This window comes from Geotrypetes seraphini, chromosome 10 (assembly GCF_902459505.1).
Source record: "Geotrypetes seraphini chromosome 10, aGeoSer1.1, whole genome shotgun sequence".
NCBI lineage: Eukaryota > Metazoa > Chordata > Amphibia > Gymnophiona > Dermophiidae > Geotrypetes > Geotrypetes seraphini.
The window spans coordinates 28,752,889-28,772,033 of NC_047093.1; the positions used below are offsets into that span (position 1 = coordinate 28,752,889).

The 19,145-nt window shown below is 43.0% G+C and overlaps 1 protein-coding gene across 10 annotated transcripts; it reads right to left on the reverse strand.

Annotated features, from left to right (window-relative positions):
• Window positions 1–448: 448 nt before the first annotated feature.
• SLC25A19 (solute carrier family 25 member 19) lies at window positions 449–18,863 on the reverse strand. Of its 10 annotated transcripts, none has more exons than XM_033961591.1 (9): window positions 18,320–18,684; window positions 18,129–18,211; window positions 16,721–16,773; window positions 16,175–16,347; window positions 11,113–11,268; window positions 7,739–7,909; window positions 5,804–5,987; window positions 4,183–4,313; window positions 450–2,404 (listed from the first exon to the last, which is right to left on the reverse strand). In XM_033961591.1, exons 4-9 carry the CDS (start codon window positions 16,304–16,306, stop codon window positions 2,204–2,206), a joined length of 975 nt encoding a protein of 324 aa, XP_033817482.1. In that variant the 5' UTR covers window positions 16,307–16,347; window positions 16,721–16,773; window positions 18,129–18,211; window positions 18,320–18,684; the 3' UTR covers window positions 450–2,203. The 10 variants fall into 10 exon arrangements, with proteins under 10 accessions (XP_033817476.1, XP_033817482.1, XP_033817481.1 ...); XM_033961590.1 differs by having other exon boundaries at window positions 18,315–18,684; XM_033961592.1 differs by lacking the exon at window positions 16,721–16,773 and having other exon boundaries at window positions 18,129–18,164.
• Between the last annotated feature and the right edge of the window lie 282 nt (window positions 18,864–19,145).

The window sequence follows — 19,145 nt, forward strand, 5'->3', positions numbered from 1 at the left end:
ATAAACCTTTATTCCCAGAAAACCCCCAAAATGGTAGATAAGTTAGGCTGGATAGCTCCAAGCACTCCCTGAGATTATAAACCACAAGTATATTTAAACAGAAATATTATATAGACCAGGCCTGCACAACTCCGGTCCTTGAGGGCCACATTCCCCAGTGAATGTGCATGAGATCGATTTCCTGCACTGCTTCCATTGTATGCATATTGATCTCATGCATATTCATTTGGGAAATCCTGAAAACCTGGCCTGGCGAGGGCCGAAATTGTGCAGGTCTGATATAGACTACACACATTTATATATACACATAAAATGTAACGCCTGAGGTTCTTTTAGTGCAGGAGTAGGCAATTCCAATCCTTGAGAGCTGGAGCCAGGTCAGGTTTTCAGGATATCCACAATGAATATGTATGAGATGGGTTTGCATGCACTGCCTCCTTGAGATGCAAATCTATCTCATGCATATTTATTGTGGATATCCTGAAAACCTGACCTGGCTCCGGCTCTTGAGGACTGGAATTGCCTACCCTGTTCTAGTGACTTCATTAAGTGCATCAAGGTTGGTGAACAGACCAGGCTGCTGTCTGTACCCACAACAGTCACCGAGTGACTCTGAACCGCACAGTCCTTTAATGATGCCAGCGCGGGAGAACCACAAGACCAAGGCAGCAAAGGAAGCTCACAGCCTCTTCCTTCAGGAAGCACCGCCATCCCTGGACAGAAGCAACATATTAGATCTTTGTTCCTAACTGTCGAGGAGAGTCACTTTACCTGCAAAGTCAGGTTTTTGGACTGTGGAAGGAACTGGAGGCTTCAGCATCACTTATGGCTATGCTCCTCAACCCAGCAGCGTAGTAAGTGGGGAAGGGGGATGGTTTGCCCTGGGCGCAGTCTTGCTCGGGGCACCATTACCTCCTCCTCCTCTCTGCCCCCCCCTTGTCGCACGCACGCTCCTTCCCTTCTGCCGTACCTTTATAACGTCAGCGCGAATGGCCACCCACTTGCTACCCATATTGGCTTCAGCGCTCTTTTTTTGACGTCGCTTCCGGGACCCGCGCCTAGGAAATGACATCGGAGCACACACCGAAGATGACGTGGTTAGCAAGCTGGTGGCTGCTTGCGCCGACGTTAAAAAAAGGTACGGGAAAGGGGCACACGTGCGGTGAGAGGGGGGAGCCACCGTCCCGGGCACCCCTCACCCTCGCTATGCCACGGCCTCCACCCAATCCGATTTTCAGGCTGTCCATAATGAATATGCATGAGAGAGATTTGCCTACTCAAGAGAGACGTTAAATGTAAATTTATTGTGGAGAACCTGAAGACGCGACTGGGCTGGGGTGTGCCTCGAAAACTGGGTTGAGAAGTACTGACTTAGAGCGAGCACTGGAGGTCATGTGAACTTAAGATGCATTTCTCTTCAGACAGACCATAGCGCGAGGCCAAGAACGAAAGAGAGAGTGTGTGTTTGCATGGGTCTTTATGTGTTTGCTCTCTTCCTCCCCTGCGTTTGTTCGGATTTGCTTCTTGGCGAGAGACAGCAATTGGCACACAACTTCTGCCATCCCAGAGTCCATTCTATGAGCCCAAAAGCACTGCCTTGATAGCATCTTCGAGGCAAAAAAACAAACAAACAAACAACCACCTTTGGTAGGTCACAATGGCTGGAAATTTGCTATCATCGGAAATAAAGCAAAGTCTGGAGGGGGCACTGGCAGATGACTTTCAACTGAATTAGTGGTGGGGCCGCTGGAAATCTTTTGACTTCTGCTGACACCAACAATAATGAGAATTACAGACAAATTCAGATGGTGGTTTTAATGATGTGGACACATGTCCCCTGGGAATGCGGCCTATATCACCAGCTCACAGACCCTAGAACGGCTTTTGGATGAAATGCTCCCAGTGCCTACCAACCTAAGAGAAATTTGAACGGGTAGTCTAAAGGTGAAAATCTTTTGTGACCCTTTTTCAATCCAGCATCACATCTTTATCCTCTTCAAAAACCTGCTTTCAAGGTTGAAGCAAGCACAGAGATTGACTGGGTTTAATATGGCTGCAAAATAGTGAAATGTTCTTCCTTCCACGGGCTGTATCCTTGTATAGAGTAAGACTGAACATATCCCCATCAGGTATCAGCAGTTAATACATTCTCTGCCTTGAATCTACAAGATCCATGTCCTTCAGAAGTGATCGAGACGCAACCTCAACTCTTCTGGTTTCTGGAACGGGCTGGATAATTCAGAGTGTGCAGGAGGTTGCAAAAGAACTCATACCAGAAGAAGGTGAATCCCGTGGCCAAGGCCGCCTTGACCAGGCTGGGAGAGAGACCTTTAAAGAATCCCTTGGGACCCTCATCCCGTGCGGTTTGCACAGCACAGTCCAGCAGACCCTTGTATGTCCTCACCTGTGAGGAAAGAGAAAACACACACAAGTTACACTTCCGGATGCGCCGATTCTCTTTCCCGAAGGAAGGGCTGAGAAGATCAGAATTTCAGAGTGATTCTAGACCTCCAAAAGATGTAAAAAAAAAAAAAAAAGCTAAATTAATCTGATCCTAGAACACTTTTTCCCCCCTTTGGTCTTTATTTCATTTCCTACATGAAGTGTGGGGAAGCTCCCGCTGTTGTACTGATCTGTTGGTGGTGGAAGTCTGTCTTGCTTGGGGACACACAGAGAACTTTTCCATTTTAGTATATTTGGGTCAGGAAGTTCTGTAGGCTGCGATAACTGCAGAGGAACATAATGTGGACCATGCTGGTCACACCGAGGGTCCACCAAGACCAGCAGCTGTCTTTGACAGTGGCCAGACACGTGGAACTGTTCTGATCCTAATAGGCAAGTCAGGTTATCAAACAAATCTGCTGTCCAATCATTTTCTGCTTACTGCAGGTTTCCGGGTCTTGTCAGGTAGAAACCAAGGTTTCAGCCACCACGCTGTGACATTCTTTAGGGTAGGCTGCGAGGTCTGACGTTGGTCACCATTTTGAATATTGGTGGGGAAAATCAGTTGGTCTCTTTCTTGCCCCCTCCCCCCAATAGAATGGCAAAGTCTCTAGTGAGACCAACTGATTTTCCCACCAAAAATCAAATTGGTGACCAACGGGCTGCCCTGTTCCCAATCAGGTCAGTGGACCCACTGTTTGCAAAGACAAACTGCAGACCTCGCAGCATATCCTGAAGAAAGCCACAGAATGGTGGCTGAAAAGTCAGTTTCTACCCGACGCAACGAGACCCGGAAACCTGCAACAAGAACAATACCAGCTGCGGCAACCCTAAGAGAACAATAATTTTCTGGACTGCAGATGTCACTTATCTTCTGCTCTAAAGATGGGACCTTTATCATATTGAGTGCTCATTTTTATCTTATCTTTGAACAAATTTTTTATCTATTTTTTAACAAATTAAGAACATAAGATATCCCACTTTGGGTTTTATCACAGCGCCCTGCCTCTCAAGAGTGGCCACTCCATCTCATTAGGGAGGACACAGCACATCTGTTCCTTATTCTTCACTCCCAGGAATAAGTGGCAACTTTCTGCAATCTACCTGTGCACTTTTCCTGCTAGAACTTGGCCAATCCCATTTGTATTCATTTATTTACTGGTTATCCTACTTTTTGATAAATTTCAAATGCATCATTTAACATATCTGGAATGAAAAGAACACATTAAGTTTCTGAATTATAAGAGGGAAGATCAAACAGTATTTCTACCATCATGTTTCTAACTTTTTAAAGACCAAATGGCCCATCCAATCTGCCCATCCACAGTATCCACTACCTCCTCCTCTCCCTATAGGCTAAGGCTCTTAACACTTGCATTGTGAGGTCATAGAGCTTTATGGTTATAGAAACATGATGGCAGATAAAGGCCAAACGGCCCATCCACTATCTCCTCCTCTCCCTAACAGATCGCACATGCCTCTCCCACACTTTCTTGAACTCAAGACACAGTTTTTGTCTCCATCACCTCTACCGGGAGACTATTCTACACATATTTATCCCAACTATGGTTATCCAGCACACAGAACATGGGAAAGGTCATGAAAAGCTGCCCCCAAAAAAAAAAAATAAAAAAAAAGCTGAAACCCACTACTCACAAATTCAGTATCTCCCAAATATTCATTTAACAAATAAATAATCCCAGGATAAATCCAACAAGGATCTACAGAGTAGCATCTCACCTGTCCAAAGGCCATCCGTGCCTGCTCAAAACCTCCCACTTGTAGTCTCTTTTTGAAAAGATCTAATGGGTAGGTCACAGTTTTGCTGAAGACACCTGCACAGCTGCCACAGATGAGGTTTTTAACATTACCTGATCAGGAGAGACAAAAAAAAAAAATACCTTGGAACGTTACATTACATTAGTGACTTCTATTCCGCCTGTACCTTGCAGTTCTAGGCGGATTACATTTGAAGATAACTGGACATTACCAGGAAGTTACAAATTAGCGACTGGATACATAGGAGAGGATTTAGAATAAAAATTTGAGGAATACCATTAGGGGAGTTGCGGTTGAGGGGGAAGGTTACAGGTTAGAGTCATTGAGGCGGAGTTACAAGAGGGGAGGAAGTCGACGGGAGAATTGCAAGGAAGGGGGGAGAAGAAAGGGAGGGATGAGAAGGCTGGATATTTTTTTTTTTTTAAAATAGCAAAGTTTTCATTTGTTGAATGATTGGGCACTTTTGTTATGTATTGTCTCCGTCTTGTATAATGATGGTAGTTCCTTTCATCCTTTTTTCAAGTGTATAATTTTGTAAATCACAGACGTTGCAACACATCAAATTAGCAAACAAACATTCAAATGTCCTTGTGGCCAGGGCAGATTCTGGACCCGAGCTGGAGCAGCAGGCTCTAAGGTTCCTTTTTGACTGAAAGCATGCTATAGAGCAGTGTTTCTCAACTCGGTCCTGGAGTACCCCCTTGCCAGACAGGTTTCAAGATATCCACAATGAATATGCATGAAATACATTTGCATAGAATGGAGGCAGTGTATGCAAATCAAGTTTATGTCAATTCAATGTGGATATCCTGAAAATCTGACTGGCAAGGGGGGTACTCCAGGACCGAGTTGAGAAACACTGCCATAGAGAATCTCTCTCTTCTTCCTTTGTGCTCCGTCGTGTGTGCCGACTGAGACGTCCACCAAGTACAGAAAAACCTTGGATTGCAAGTAACTTGGTATGCAAGTGTTTTGCAAGACAAGCAAAACATTTGATTAAATTTTAACTTGATATACAAGCAAGGTCTTGCAATACAAGTACATACAGTATACACATCACAACTGAGCCGATGGTTCTTCTCTCTCTCTCTCTGATACTGTGGGAGTGAAGTGACTGTTGTAAACAAGCAAGGTCTTGCAATATGAGTACATAAAGTATTTTGTATTAAAGTTTTTGGGTTTTACAGTTTCCATTATTTCTTATGGGAAAATTCACTTTGATATACGATTGTTTTGGATTACAAGCATGTTTTTCGGAACGAATTATGTTTGTAAACCAAGGTTTTACTGTATATGATTCTGAAACTCTGTACATAGGGTTTGCCAAACTTGTTCTGGAGATGTCATAGCCAATCAGGTGTCCAGGATATCCACATGAATATGCAGGAAATATGATAAATTTGAAAATGACAACTCAGTATGATGTTCCCAGGAGAGGTCTGTGAAACCCTTTTAGCACAGATGAATACCAGGTACTAAAATGTGCCACCCCACATCATACTGTGCACACTATTCCTCCCTGCTGTAGGTGAAAACCCATCTTGCACATGGGTTTCTAGGAGAGCCTTCATCTGCTACCCACCTTTTTTCCACCCAGTGGCTGGCATTGCCCACTCATAGATCTGCTTCAGGACATTGTAAAAGGAAAACTGGAACCCTGCGTAGGGGAAAACGGCAATCATTGTTGGGGTCAGGCCACGGTAAAAGGTCAAAGGACCCTCAGTCTTGTACATAGTGACTATGGCATGTCGAAGGGTTTTATAAATCTGAAAAAGAAAAAAAGTAAAGATATCAAAACATTAAAGGTGGTTTTGTTGGGGCAGGCCTTGTGGCTCAGTGGTACATGCTATGCATGTCATGGAAAAGATTCTCAGATCCTCCGATTCCTGGGCTGGCCAGGGGTTGGTACTGTTCATAATTTCCAAAGGGAAAGGAATTCTAATTATCACAGTTAGGGTCCACATTAACTGGATGCTGGAAGGAGGTAAGTTCTGCCACTCTTGGCTGAGAAGTATTACTGGTTGGGAGAGGAGAAGATAAAAAAGGGACACTAAAAATTTGATTAATTGAACATGAAGGGTTATGGCACCTTCAGAGGTGAGTTTCCAGCTCAATCAGAACCAAAAGGACTTCAACTGCATCATATCCAAAAGGTCCTCTACCACTACCTGCAATGTCAGAAAATCTCAAATGATTCCATGAGGATAAAAATAGGAATGTGATTGACCATCATTCTTTCACCAGGTTACATCCACCCTGGGAAACCTATGCTTTTATTTCTTTGCATTTTATTGTTAGGTAAATTTATAATAGGTTATATATAAACTAGTATTTTAGCCCGTTACATTAACGGGTGCTAGAATATATGTCTGTCTCTTTCCCTCCCGCTGTCTTTCTTTCTGTCTGTCTCTCTCCCTGGCCCCCTTTGTCTGTCTGTCTTTCTGTGTCTCTCCCTGCCCTTGTGTCTTTCTTCTTTTCTGTCTGTCTCCCTTCCTCCCGCTGTCTGTCTTTCTTTCCATCTGTCTCTCTCCCTGCCTCCTATGCAGCAGCATTTCTCTCCCCCCCACTTCCCTGTGCAGCAGCCATAGCAGTATTCCCTCCCCCTCCATTTCCCTGTGCAGCAGCCACAGCAGCAGCATTCCCTACCCCTCCATTTACCTACCCCCACACCACTTCCCTGTGCATTAGTAGCGTTTCCCCTACCTCCCCTTTCTCTTCCTGAGGTCTGGCCGGCTCCCTTACTGCCCCCCCCTTCCCTTCCCGCAGTCCCGACAAACCTGCCAATTCCAGCAAGGAAGGGGGGAGAAGATGACATCATCAGAGACGCGGCAAAGCAAATCAAGGCAGTAGAAGGCCCTGAAGCAGCGTGTGTAGAGTGCTGCACATGCTGCTGGAACCGGCAGGTTTGTAGTCGGGACCACGGGAAGGGAAGGGGGGGGCAGTAAGGGAGCCATGTCTCTGTCTCGCAGCGGGCTTGCCGGCTCCGGCCAGCCAAAGTTCATTTTTTAGTTCAAAGCCATCGCTGCGTCTCCTCTCTCGATTCCCGCCAGAGTCAAAAGTCTTCTCAGACTCTGGTGAGGTTCGATAGAGGAGCCGCGGCGGGGGCTTTGAACAAAAAAAATGAACTTTTGTCTGGCCGGAGCCGGCAAGCCCGCTGCCAGACAGAGGTATGCGTGGTAAGTGCGCATGTGCACTCTGCCGGCCACGAACTATAGATCAGGCAACACGGCATTAAGAGTGCGCATGCGCGCTTAGCGTTTTATTATTATAGATACTGCACACTCTCATGCTCCCTAGAAGGAGTATTTAAAAACATTTGTATTGCACAGAATGTGCTTTTAACCTCCGCACTCAAAATATAAACAAAAGAAATATTCACATCACACAGCCACCCACTGTGTCACCTGTTGTATCCAGGAAGGGAAAGCAGTAGCGTATTTCCCCTCCTGGTTATAAACTCGACACAGTGGGAATTAAAAAAAACACAGGACCGTATAGAGCTTTCTCTGCCGTTTACCTTGGGCTCCCCTTGAGCAGCAAAACGGGTGCGCAGAGTATCCAGTGGCTGATTGACTAAGGAGGCCGTGCACGCCGAAAGGCCTCCACAAACAAAATGCACTAAGGGATCCGTGGCACTGTGAGTCGTAGTATTGTGGACAAGTTCTGTGAGCAGCTCAAAGGTGACAAACTTTAAACAAAAGAAGAAGAAAAAAAAAAAAAAAAAAAGATAAGGTCAGAGAAGTGGCTTCCCCAGCTGTAATTCTCTATTATACCTCTCAGGTAAGAAAACCAGGGAGGCAAACATTCTAATGGCAGTGACCACAGGGCTATCTGCTAACAAGATGACCAGATGGCTCCATGACCATTAATCTAATCTTCTATTTGTGAATCATGCATACCTATACAGGCTCAGAGAGAGAGAGGGAGGGAGTGGTTGGGAGGAAGGGGGAGGGAGGAGGTAAAGCTAGAAAGAGGGATTTAGGAGGCCATTAATACCAGCCATTTAATAAATACTCAAATTACTTTGAAAATTAACAACCCAGCCCTTAGACAGAAAAGCAAATATAGAATTCTGTTTATAATAACTCATGTTTCAAAGCAAATAGAAAAAAAAAGTCAGCATGGCATCAAATTTTATTCAAAACCAAGGACACTCAAAAGACTGAACTCTATATTTTAAAAACTGATCATTCAACAATGTGATTGCATTACAACTGCACTAAGTTTAGGGCATGGCCAATATTGTGAAAAAAAAACCCCACTCCGTCGGCTCTGAGAAGACATCCAAGTAGCTGTGGAACATACAGCAACCTACCGAAAAAACGATGTGCCTGGGACGACAGAAAAAGAACTTCAGCAAGAGCTGTATTTGCCCAAACCAGTCAACAATTCCTTGTACGGCCTGTACAGAAGCCAATGTTTCACATAACTTTCTAAACACTGAAAAAAATTTCTGGGTGACATTTTTCATTCAAGTTTTCCAGAACGATATGGTGCTGGGACTTTGGTGAGAAATGATTCTTCATATCCACATTTCTTGCATTTTAAAACACTCACTATCTTGCTTAATATGACACTTTTCAGATCTAATGCAGCCAAATGCAAATTAAGTGCATTTTTAAAGACTTGTTCACACTGATTCTCTTCCCTTAATTATGTTTTTTTTTCTTCTTCTCTTAGGGGTCAACGGGGGGGGGGGGGGGATTGGGTAGTTGGGGGAAGGGGGAATGTATTAGAATTGTAATGGTTGGATCTTTGTTTGGAAGGACTCTGTTCTGGTTTCTGTTTTGTCTTTGATCCACAATCACACTGTTGAGTAAGCCACTGAAAACTGATTAGACTCTTTTGCATCAGAGACTCATTAAAATACAACAGAGTACAATTGATCAGCAGTGTCTAGCTGAACACACAGACACTTGCAGTACTGAAAGCACAAAAAAAATTCATGCATTTGTCTCAGGGATGCTTTTGTGCAAGAGGTCAGACCTGAGCTCCAAAATCTTCAGAGTCAATGTAGAAGTTTAAAGGAGAGCCTAGGAACCCCCCAAAAAGAGCAGAGGTGGCCAAAAATGGAGGCAAAACCACAGGTCCAATGAGAAATCCTTTATTAGCAGACCCGACACAGCCGTGTTTCAGCACTATACATGCACTGGGGATCATTAACTTGTAGTGACACAAGGTAATTTATGCCAAACTCACAAAATCTAAATAGTGTGGAAGGTGTTTCAAATGCTCAGAGCAGCAGTGAGATGGCCATCAAAGCACTGTGCTGTTCTGTGAGTTTGAAACACCTTCCACGCTATTTAAATGTGAGTTTGCCATAAAATACCTTGTGTCACTACAAGTTAATGACCCCAACAAAGGCATAGTGCTGAAACATGGCTTTGGTCGGGTCAGCTAATAAATGATTTATACTTGGTTTTGCCTTTGTTTTTGACCACTTCTGCTCTTTTTGGATTCTATTCCTAAGACCCAAATTAAAAAAAAAAAAAAAAAAGGAAGGAAAATGAACCGAGACTCTAGCAAAGAAAATCACGTTCTTATGCTATTGCAATCTCTTTCCAAATTTGGTTTTTCCCTTGCTCGAGATCACTAGCAGTTCTATACATGAGGGTCTCTTTAGAGCACAGGTGTCAAAGTCGGTCCTCGAGGGCCGGAATCCAGTCGGGTTTTCAGGATTTCCCCAATGAATATGCATGAGATCTGTGTGCCTGCATTGCTTTCAATGCATATTCATTGGGGAAATCCTGAAAACCCGACTGGATTACGGCCCTCGAGGAGGGACTTTGACACCCCTGCTTTAGAGCTTCCACAATTATCCTAATTTGGTGGGGTGGGGGGATGGAAGGACTGATTTTTTACTACTTGGATTTGTACACTAGAGAATGACACGGGGACAAATTTTTCCCCCATCCCGCCCCTGTCCCATTCTTGCAAGCTCTGTCCTCATAATTTTAAAGTGTTTGAGGCTTGTGCAGTTAAGGCAGAGCTTACAGGAATGGGGCAGGGACAGAATAGCAACAAAATGTGCGGGGGATGGGGACAAATCTGTCCTCTACTCTGTTCCTCCTCAGTTTGTGCCTAGCAAGCAGAACATGAACGATTTAAGTTGAAGTTTATTTAAATGTCTGATTTGATCGCAATATCACAATCCAATGCGATTTACAAATAAAATCAGGGTAAAAGTAAAAAACAACTAAGAATAAAAACTACACTACAGGACACAAGAGGAGGATAGGTTTAAATACAATTCATAAACAAATAAAATGAACATAGGTATTAACACAAGAGGATAGGAAAGAGTTACCCATTTAATTTTTATTTTTAAAAAATAATAATTTTAGTACGCTATAGGATGTTTGAGTTATTTAGAATTTGAGCATCTCAGTTGAAACCATCCTTAAAAAGCCAGTTTTTCAGGAGACCTTTGAACTTACTAAGTGATTCTTCTTCCCTTATATAAAATTGGAAGCAAGTTCCAGGTTTGAGGTGCCATAACAGAGAGGATTGTATCTCTCGAGTAAATGAATCTTAGTGAGGGGACTAAGAGGAGAGATTTATCCTCAGATCTTAAAGATCTTGTTGGAACGTAAGGGATTAGAAGCCTTTCTAAGAATGCAGGAGCTTTATTCATTAACGTTTTGTGTGTAAGTAACGCTATTTTGTATGTAATTCTATAATTTACGGGTAACCAATGTTTTTCCTTTAATAGGGGAGTCACATGATCAAATTTTTGTCCTTTTGGTAATTATTTTTATTGCAGTATGTTGTAGGATTTGTAATCTATGCATTTCTTTTAAGGTTATTCTCTTGTACAAGGCGTTACAGTAGTCTATTTTTGATATGACTAACGAGTGTATTAAGATATTCAATGACGATTCGTCAATTTACCTGGACAGCACCATAGTTGACTGACAGCAGTTGGGCTGGAACATGCCCTTTCCAGAAGCCCGGAAGCCCTTCTTCTTTCAGAATAACTTTTGTTGCATGCAAGATCCCATGATATTTGGCCTGCTTGTTTTGAGGAGACAATTGCTCAATCTGAAGCTGAGGAAGAATTTCAGAAAGCTTACATGTAAAAATTATCATCAAAAAGCTGTTGAGAAAATCTCGTTCCACCGATTTTTAATGTTAAATCTTTTTTTACTGATAAGCAAACGGCTCACAGGTTCCAGAGTTATACCAATGCCAGCTTTTGGTTAAAATAGGATGTGCGTAGGGATAGGGTTGCTCCCTCTTCCCTATCCCATTTGACCTAGCAGTAGAGCCTCTAGCTCAGTGTCTCTCAAACTTTTTTAGCTCCAGCACACTAAACAGAGCAAGTGTTTTTCACGGCACATTATAATTAAAGTGATAAAACTGCAAAACCAACAAAAAAAAATAGATTTGATAGTTACATAGCTTAAAGAACTTGAAATAAATATGAGCAATTGTAACAACTGTGAACCTAAAGTAAAAATAGACTTGTTAATGCGATGGATGTGAATTAACTCAAAACGCGGCTCAATAGTCAACAAGCAAACACGCATTTCATCATGTACCACCCGCAGTTCTCTTTTTTTAAATTTAATTTCTGTCAGAGCTGAAAATCCAAGTTCACAATGATAAGAAGATCCAAGTGGTAACAAAAGCCTCAATTGCTTTGTCGCTCAAGTTAGGATAACTACTGCATAAAACTAAAATTACTTGCCCTTAGTTTTCAAAGACCAATCATAGAAACATAGAAACATAGAAAGACGACGGCAGAAAAGGGCCACAGCCCATCAAGTCTGCCCACTCTATTGACCCACCCCATTGAGTGCTAGTGACCTAGTTCCTTAACTTGACCCTCGTGGGATCCCACGAGGGTCAAGTTAAGGAACTAGGTCACTAGCACTCAATGGGGTGGGTCAATAGAGTGGGCAGACTTGATGGGCTGTGGCCCTTTTCTGCCGTCGTCTTTCTATGTTTCTATGATTGGTCTTTGAAAACTAAGGGCAAGTAATTTTAGTTTTATGCAGTAGTTATCCTAACTTGAGCGACAAAGCAATCGAGGCTTTTGTTACCACTTGGATCTTCTTATCATTGTGAACTTGGATTTTCAGCTCTGACAGAAATTAAATTTAAAAAAAGAGAACTGCGGGTGGTGCATGATGAAATGCGTGTTTGCTTGTTGACTATTGAGCCGCGTTTTGAGTTAATTCACATCAAAGAATGTTTTGAGTTAAATCACGTCAAAGAATGATGCCCATCTGGGCAGAAAATCATAACATTGAAAGACTCGTGCGTATGTGACGTACATGTAGACTTATGAAAGGAATTTTTAAAAAAATAAAAGTAAAATTCTGGAATCTCTCATGGCACACCACCGTGCCATGGCACACAGTTTGAGAGGCACTGCTCTAGCTCAACACCTAAGGGAGAATGACATAGGACATAAGAATTGCTGCTACTGGGTCAGACCAGTGGTCCATCGTGCCCCGCAGTCCGCTCACGCGGCTGCCCTTAGGTCAAAGACCAGTGCCTTATTTGAGTCTAGCCTTACCTGGTACGTTCTGGTTCAGCAGGAACTTATTTAACCTTGTCTTGAATCCCTGGAGGGTGCTTTCCCCTATAGCAGCCTCTGGAAGAGTGTTCCAGGTTTCTAACACTCTCTGGGTCAGGGATGTCAAAGTCCCTCCTCGAGGGCCGCAATCCAGTCGGGTTTTCAGGATTTCCCCAATGAATATGCATAAGATCTATTAGCATACAATAAAAGCAGTGCATGCAAATAATCTCAAGCATATTCATGGGACTTTGACACCCCTGCAACTTCCTTATATACGTTCTTCTTTGTACGGAATCTATCCCCTTCTAACTTTAGCGAGCGCCCTCTCGTTCTCTTCACCTCGGAGAGTGTGAACAATCTCTCTTTCTCTACTAAGTCAATTCCCTTCAATATCTTGAATGTTTCGAACATGTCCTCTCTCAGTCTCCTCTTTTCAAGGGACCAGATTCCAGGTACTGGGATGGGGGCTCAGAATTTTAAGTTTGTTCAATCGATTTATTATTTACCTTAACAAACCCAAGGGATTTTCTCTCAGCAGTTATGGGAGATTTAGAAAGGTACAGTGCTCTCTGATTTTCAGGTCAATATAGACAAATTAGAAGTGCTTATTATTATTTTACCTTCTGATTAGGTAGCAAGCTTGCTTGCCCATTTCCCCTTTAAATGGGTGAAATCAGATAATTGGGTACCCAGACCGGAGATATGGGAAGATGGTACATGATCTGAATTATGTACCACTCCTTTGGAGGGTTAGGCAGGATTTGGAGAGGTGGGATAAACCCTTCTTGTCAGGGTTGAGACTGCCAAGATAATGGTGCTGCTTCCATTGCTTTATCTCTTCTGTTAATTGCCTATTCTCCTGGAGGACAGGAGAATGTCTGCAATACAATTTATTTGGTCTTATCGTAGCCCCAGAGTGACGAGAGTAATTATGTGTCTGAGTAAAGCAGAAGTTGGGTTAACAGTATCACATATTAAGAAATACTATCAAGCGGCTCAATTGCGAGTATTGGAATGGCAGGTGCAAAAGGTCAAACAAGGGAACAGGGGTGAGGTACCTTTGATGCATCTGTTCTGGCTCCCAGGAGGACCTTTCTGCCAACTTAGCTTGAGGATATGGTGAAGGGTTCAGCCCTGGTTGCTACATGGTAGAAAATATTTGTAGTAAACTCCATTTAGGTTTCAAGGGGAATTTGAGCCCGGGAGATCACAAGATATATTTAGGTAATGGGGAAAGTCAGGGATGTTGTGTGTAGGACAGTTATGATTCTATTACCGGGGTGGGGGTTTGGGGAGTTACAAGTTACTGCCTTGAGACTTGTCTCCTTCTCTGCAGGTCAAACATTATTTGCATAGTTTAGGGAAATTAGGGGACCTTTCATAGGGAAAAACTAGGTTTGAAGTTATTGGACCTGAAACTACAGAGAGGGCGATATCTCAGATGAAATCAAGATATATGAACTAGGATAGGGATGAAGCTTAAATATATGAAAAAGACTGAAGCCGATCTGGGAAGGGTTTTACAGGGTCTGAATGGGACGAGATCTGGCAGAGAATTAAATCTTTGGGTAGGCCTAAATTAATATTATCTATTTATTTATTTAGGCATTTATACACTGCCTATCAAGGTTATCTAGGCGGTTTACAATCAGGTACTCGAGCATTTTCCCCATCTGTCCCAGTGGACTCACAATCTAACATACCTGGGGCAATGGAGGATTGAGTGACTTGCCCAGGGTCACAAGGAGCAGCACAGGATTTGAACCCACAAATAAGCCAGATTTGGTTATTGCAGCTCGTCTTCCACGGAAACACTCGGGCCTCACCAATCAGGAGCAGGATAGAAGGGTATAGATAGAGTATTACTATACAGGTCCTGGAACTGATGGGCCGCCGCGTGAGTGGACTGCTGGGCATGATGGACCTCTGGTCTGACCCAGCAGAGGCACTGCTTATGTTCTTATGTTCTATGCATCAGCACTTTTGGAATTGTTTAGCTTTTCCATGTATCTTCCATCCTAGGACTAGCAGGGACTCATGAGGAAGACCTTTTGTTGAAACACGGACCGTGTTGGGTTCAACGCTCTCAGTGGACTAAGTTCTTAAGGTTTTTATGTGGATTGCTATGTTGATTTTCTAATAAAGTCCATATCAGGAACATCGTCTCTCCACAGTGTTTCTTTGGTTTGTCTTGGACTTTTTGAAGTTTACTAATTGTTTTGTTTTCCAAGTTTAGTTTAGTTTCTGCTCGATATATTGTATTATTGAAATTTAAAGAGAAACATACCAATGAAGTTTAAAAAACAAACCCAACAAACTGGTCATAGAAAAACAAAGTATGTGGCAGTGTTATTTTGCTTTACTGGGGGAAGGGCAGTGGCTTTATCAGGGAATTCTAAGCTTGTATTGAGATAAGTTTATCTTTTATCTGGTCAGTATTGCTGTGCTAGGGTTTGGAAATAGGAAATACAATTAAAGCAGGAACTCCACAGCCAGTCAGGTTTTTAGGCTATCCACAATGAATATGTGATACAACTGCATGCAGTGCTTTCAGTAATTTAAATTTACCTCACACATATCCATTGTGGATATAAACATGATCTGACTGTGGGGTCCCCTGGACAAATTCAGGAAGCCCTGAATTAAAGGCTTCAAAGATCTGGCGAGAGAGTAATTGGATCCAATCATCTCCCAACAACTACCTTAATCCCTTGGAAATAGGGCACAGTAAAGAGTCGACTGCTAGTCTAGATATGCAAAGATGAATAAAAACACAGTGGGCCTTATTTTGAAAAGAGTTTTGATGCTGGGACAAGGTCTTCTTGGCGTTTGGTTTATTATTCAGACCCTGGGATGGTTCAAACAGCAATGGGATCATCCGAGTTGTAGAATGCAGATGCGTATGTGATGGACAATTCAGAACAAAAGCCTAAATTCAGAGGAAAATGTTTTTGGCAGCAAGGCACCTTTTAATGATAAAGCTGAACCCCTCCCCTCACTCCATTGCAGAAGCCTAGTTTGGAATACCTTATTGTTGCTATTTGAAGCTGAGGGTGAGGAAGGAAGGGGTTATATAACTGTGAAAATGTTAAGTATTTTGCTGTGGATGAACCCCGACATCCACATATAGGACAGCAATACCAAGTCCCTCTTTGAGTTATTACACTTTTACTAACTCGCTGTGGCCACAATTAGGGCTGTGGAGTCAGTCGGAATTGTACAGGCTCCAACTCCAGCTTCAAAATAAAAAAACAAAAAAGTCATTATAATTATGGTAAAATTGATCATATTTTATACTGATATATACACAAGTCTCTGTCCTGGATCTAAAGTCATGTTTACCAGTACTTTAAATCCACAAATGAACTTATTATTTTAGAATTCTCCGATACAAGACTACCAAACATGTGGAGATCACATGGGTACCTGGAAGCGGATTTTGATTACATCAAAGGGGCTGATCAATGCCCGTGTGACCAATCCAGACAAAGACCCGGCCGCTGCCACTTGCGCAGTTGACAGGGTACTGCACTGAGATCCAGGATCGTATCCCACCATCTCTGCCTTGTGATGGAATGGTACCCCCTTGCATGGGTCCCCTAAAAATGAAAGGAAAATCCACATTATACAGAATCTAGTGGTTAGAGAAACTGACTGGGAACCAGGGAAGCCAAGGTTCTAGTTCTGCTGATGCGTCTTGTGATTCTGAGAAGTCACTTCACCATCAGCTACAATGTTAGACTAATAGGTATCTCCCTGTCCCCTGAGGCCTAACTCACTGAACTAAATCACTCTGAGGGAGGAGTGGCCTAGTGGCTAGAACCGCTGCCTCAGCAGCCCCAAGGTTGCAGGTTCAATCCCAACGCCGCTCCCTGTGACCCTGGGCAAGTCAGCCAACCCTCCATGTCCCCAGGTACCATAGTTTAGATTGTGAACCCACTGGAACAGATAGAGAAAATACTTAAAGAGTACCTGATTAGACTGTGAATCGCTCAGATGGCCTTGTTGATGGTTGTATATCTAAACTAAATTACAAAAATGAAGCTAAGATATAAACCAACAAGGATTATATAGTTAAACAGGCCGTAAATAAGTCTAAATCAATAAATCATTAATTTTCCTGTGCCTGCCTTACACACAATGGTAGACAGTTATATTCAAGGATCTGATTTATACCGAGTGGGACAAAAGTGTTAGGGGTCCTTTAGCATACCCTTACGCAGGTCACTCCTGTGCGCTAAGGCCATTTTTGCCTCAGCCCTAAAATGGCAAAATTTTCTATTAATAGTCACGCGGCAATGTTGTGGTTAACACATGGTCATTCTTAAAAATTATCACGTGAGAACTAACCACCGACAAAATGGGTCTTGGGAAAAGCTCGCATAGTATTCCTGTGCGCTAATGTTGATGAATGCCCAACTCTCCACTCCACAACACACACCCCTCAAAATATATTTTTAGCTATATTTTTAGCGCGCGGTTAATGCATAAACATTTGGCGGTTACCACAAAATATCTGAGCGCATCTTGTGGTACGCCATTTTAAGTTACATCAGGTGTGTTTTAGAATTTAATGCAACTTAGTGAAAGGGCCCCTTAGTGACTAACTGGTGTCTGTAACAATGGTCCTAGACCAAATGTGCTAAACCTGAGCATATTTTGCCAAGTCTACAACATAGCTGAAGGCTTCTCCTGCTACTGGATTACAGCAGGACCTTGAAGTTCTCCATCTACAAGCAAAGTCTTTTAAATGTGGGTGACGTTATCCAACAGCATTATGGATGGATTAGCTCTCCTAAAGCTCAGAAAAGCCTAGAAAGGCCCTTATGAACATGTATTATCCTCCACCATCACAGTGCCTGCCCCTTCCTCCCTAGTCTGTTTTATCCACCCTAAATTTAAATTGCTTATGTGTTTACTCCCTATGTTTATAAAGACAATCTCCATCTACCAAGATATCCACAAAGAACACGCATGAAAGAAAATTTCCATATCCTGGAGATCCAAAATATGCAAATTTCTCTTAAGGATAATAACAGCAGTATAAGAATATAAGAACATGAGAATTGCCAGGACAGACCTAAGGTCCATCAAGCCCAGTATCCTATTATCTCACTTTATTAACAAAGTTCAACAACCTTACAGGTAAGAATTACTGTACATTAAAATTGTTCTACCAGAGCAAATTGAGTGTTTTGTTAATGCAACAAAGTTTTTAGCAACGTACATTTCACACATATTCGTTTTCTGTTATTGATACCTGCCATTAGCCTCCCAAAACATCTACAAACGCACAGGTGAAAAGTGGTTAACATCCCCCTCCCCCTCTAAATAAACTTATCGGATACAAATGCTTGCAAAGTTAGGAAAGAGCACTTACTAAAATTATGTCCCTCTTTTCCAAGGAGACTTGTTACTGAGAAAGTCAAGAAAATGGATTAAGCGCGTTAAGTCCGAGTAAATCTAGGGTGAAAAAAAAAGTTTAGGCGCCCACTAATAGACACGGGTTTTTTTTTTTTTTGGGGGGGGGGGTTTGTTTGTTGTTTTTTTTTTAGCTCAGTCAAACCTCACTTCCTTGTGTTGTCCATTCCCGTCCTCGCTGCACTGAAAACCACTCTCACCCTTGGCCGCTTCAGTGCAGAAGAGTCCTTTACATATTCTCCAAGAAGGGGAACGATTCTCACTCTGGCAGATCAAGGCCCGACTACAGTGAAATGATCCACTTTGGAAAAAGCCTTTCCAGCCCTTACTGCTTTGCTGATAGTCCCTTCCCCTGTCTGATTCACCGGTGGAGAACCAGGACTACCGATCCCAGCATGCACTGGGAAAGAGATGCGGCGCAGGCAAGGTCAAGGGCCGCGCTGGGACTTAGCCGCAGCTCGAGGCCTCTGAGTCTGTATAGCTATCCAGTATAGACACTTCGTTCAAAAAGATAACTCTCCAAGCCTCGCTTTAGCTCCACCCCATGACCTCATTTACCCAATTGGAAAGCAGGAAATTCAGGCTGTTTCGGTGGATCACGCCCTCTGCTGCAGACAGTCTAGGACGGGACCTGCGTGTCAGCCGGGAAAGGGTTGAGCTGTTTTTGAAGGCTGGCTGCGGAAATCTTTCTACGATTGCGGTTTTTTTTTAAAAAAAACAAACAAACTGCTGTCTTGCAGAGCGTGCAGGAAAGTGGTGGTGGTGGGTCGGTGGTCTTAGCTGTTCAACCAATAAGCGATCCAAGCTTGAGTCTGGCATTCTGGCCACCCCTCTGTGCGTTCCAAGTCTCATTCTCGTGCTCTATAGTCTGTCTCTGGTCTTTCAAGGTTCCAGAAGTTGGTAATAGTAGTAGTCCCCTTCGCAACGTGTTTAATAATGGTGCTAGCTTCCTCAGAGACGAAGTTTAGAGTGCCTT

What these genes read in the sequence shown, in the direction of transcription:
- SLC25A19 (XM_033961585.1), bottom strand. Translation starts at nt 18,015, where the DNA reads ATGGCAGGTATCAATAACAGAAAACGAATATGTGTGAAAT. An exon ending in TAATCAAAATCCGCTTCCAG is followed by an intron (nt 11,269 to 16,174) that starts GTACCCATGTGA and finishes ATTCTTCCTCAG; the next exon opens with CTTCAGATTGAGCAATTGTC. An exon ending in CACGGATGGCCTTTGGACAG is followed by an intron (nt 2,405 to 4,182) that starts GTGAGATGCTAC and finishes CTTTCCTCACAG; the next exon opens with GTGAGGACATACAAGGGTCT.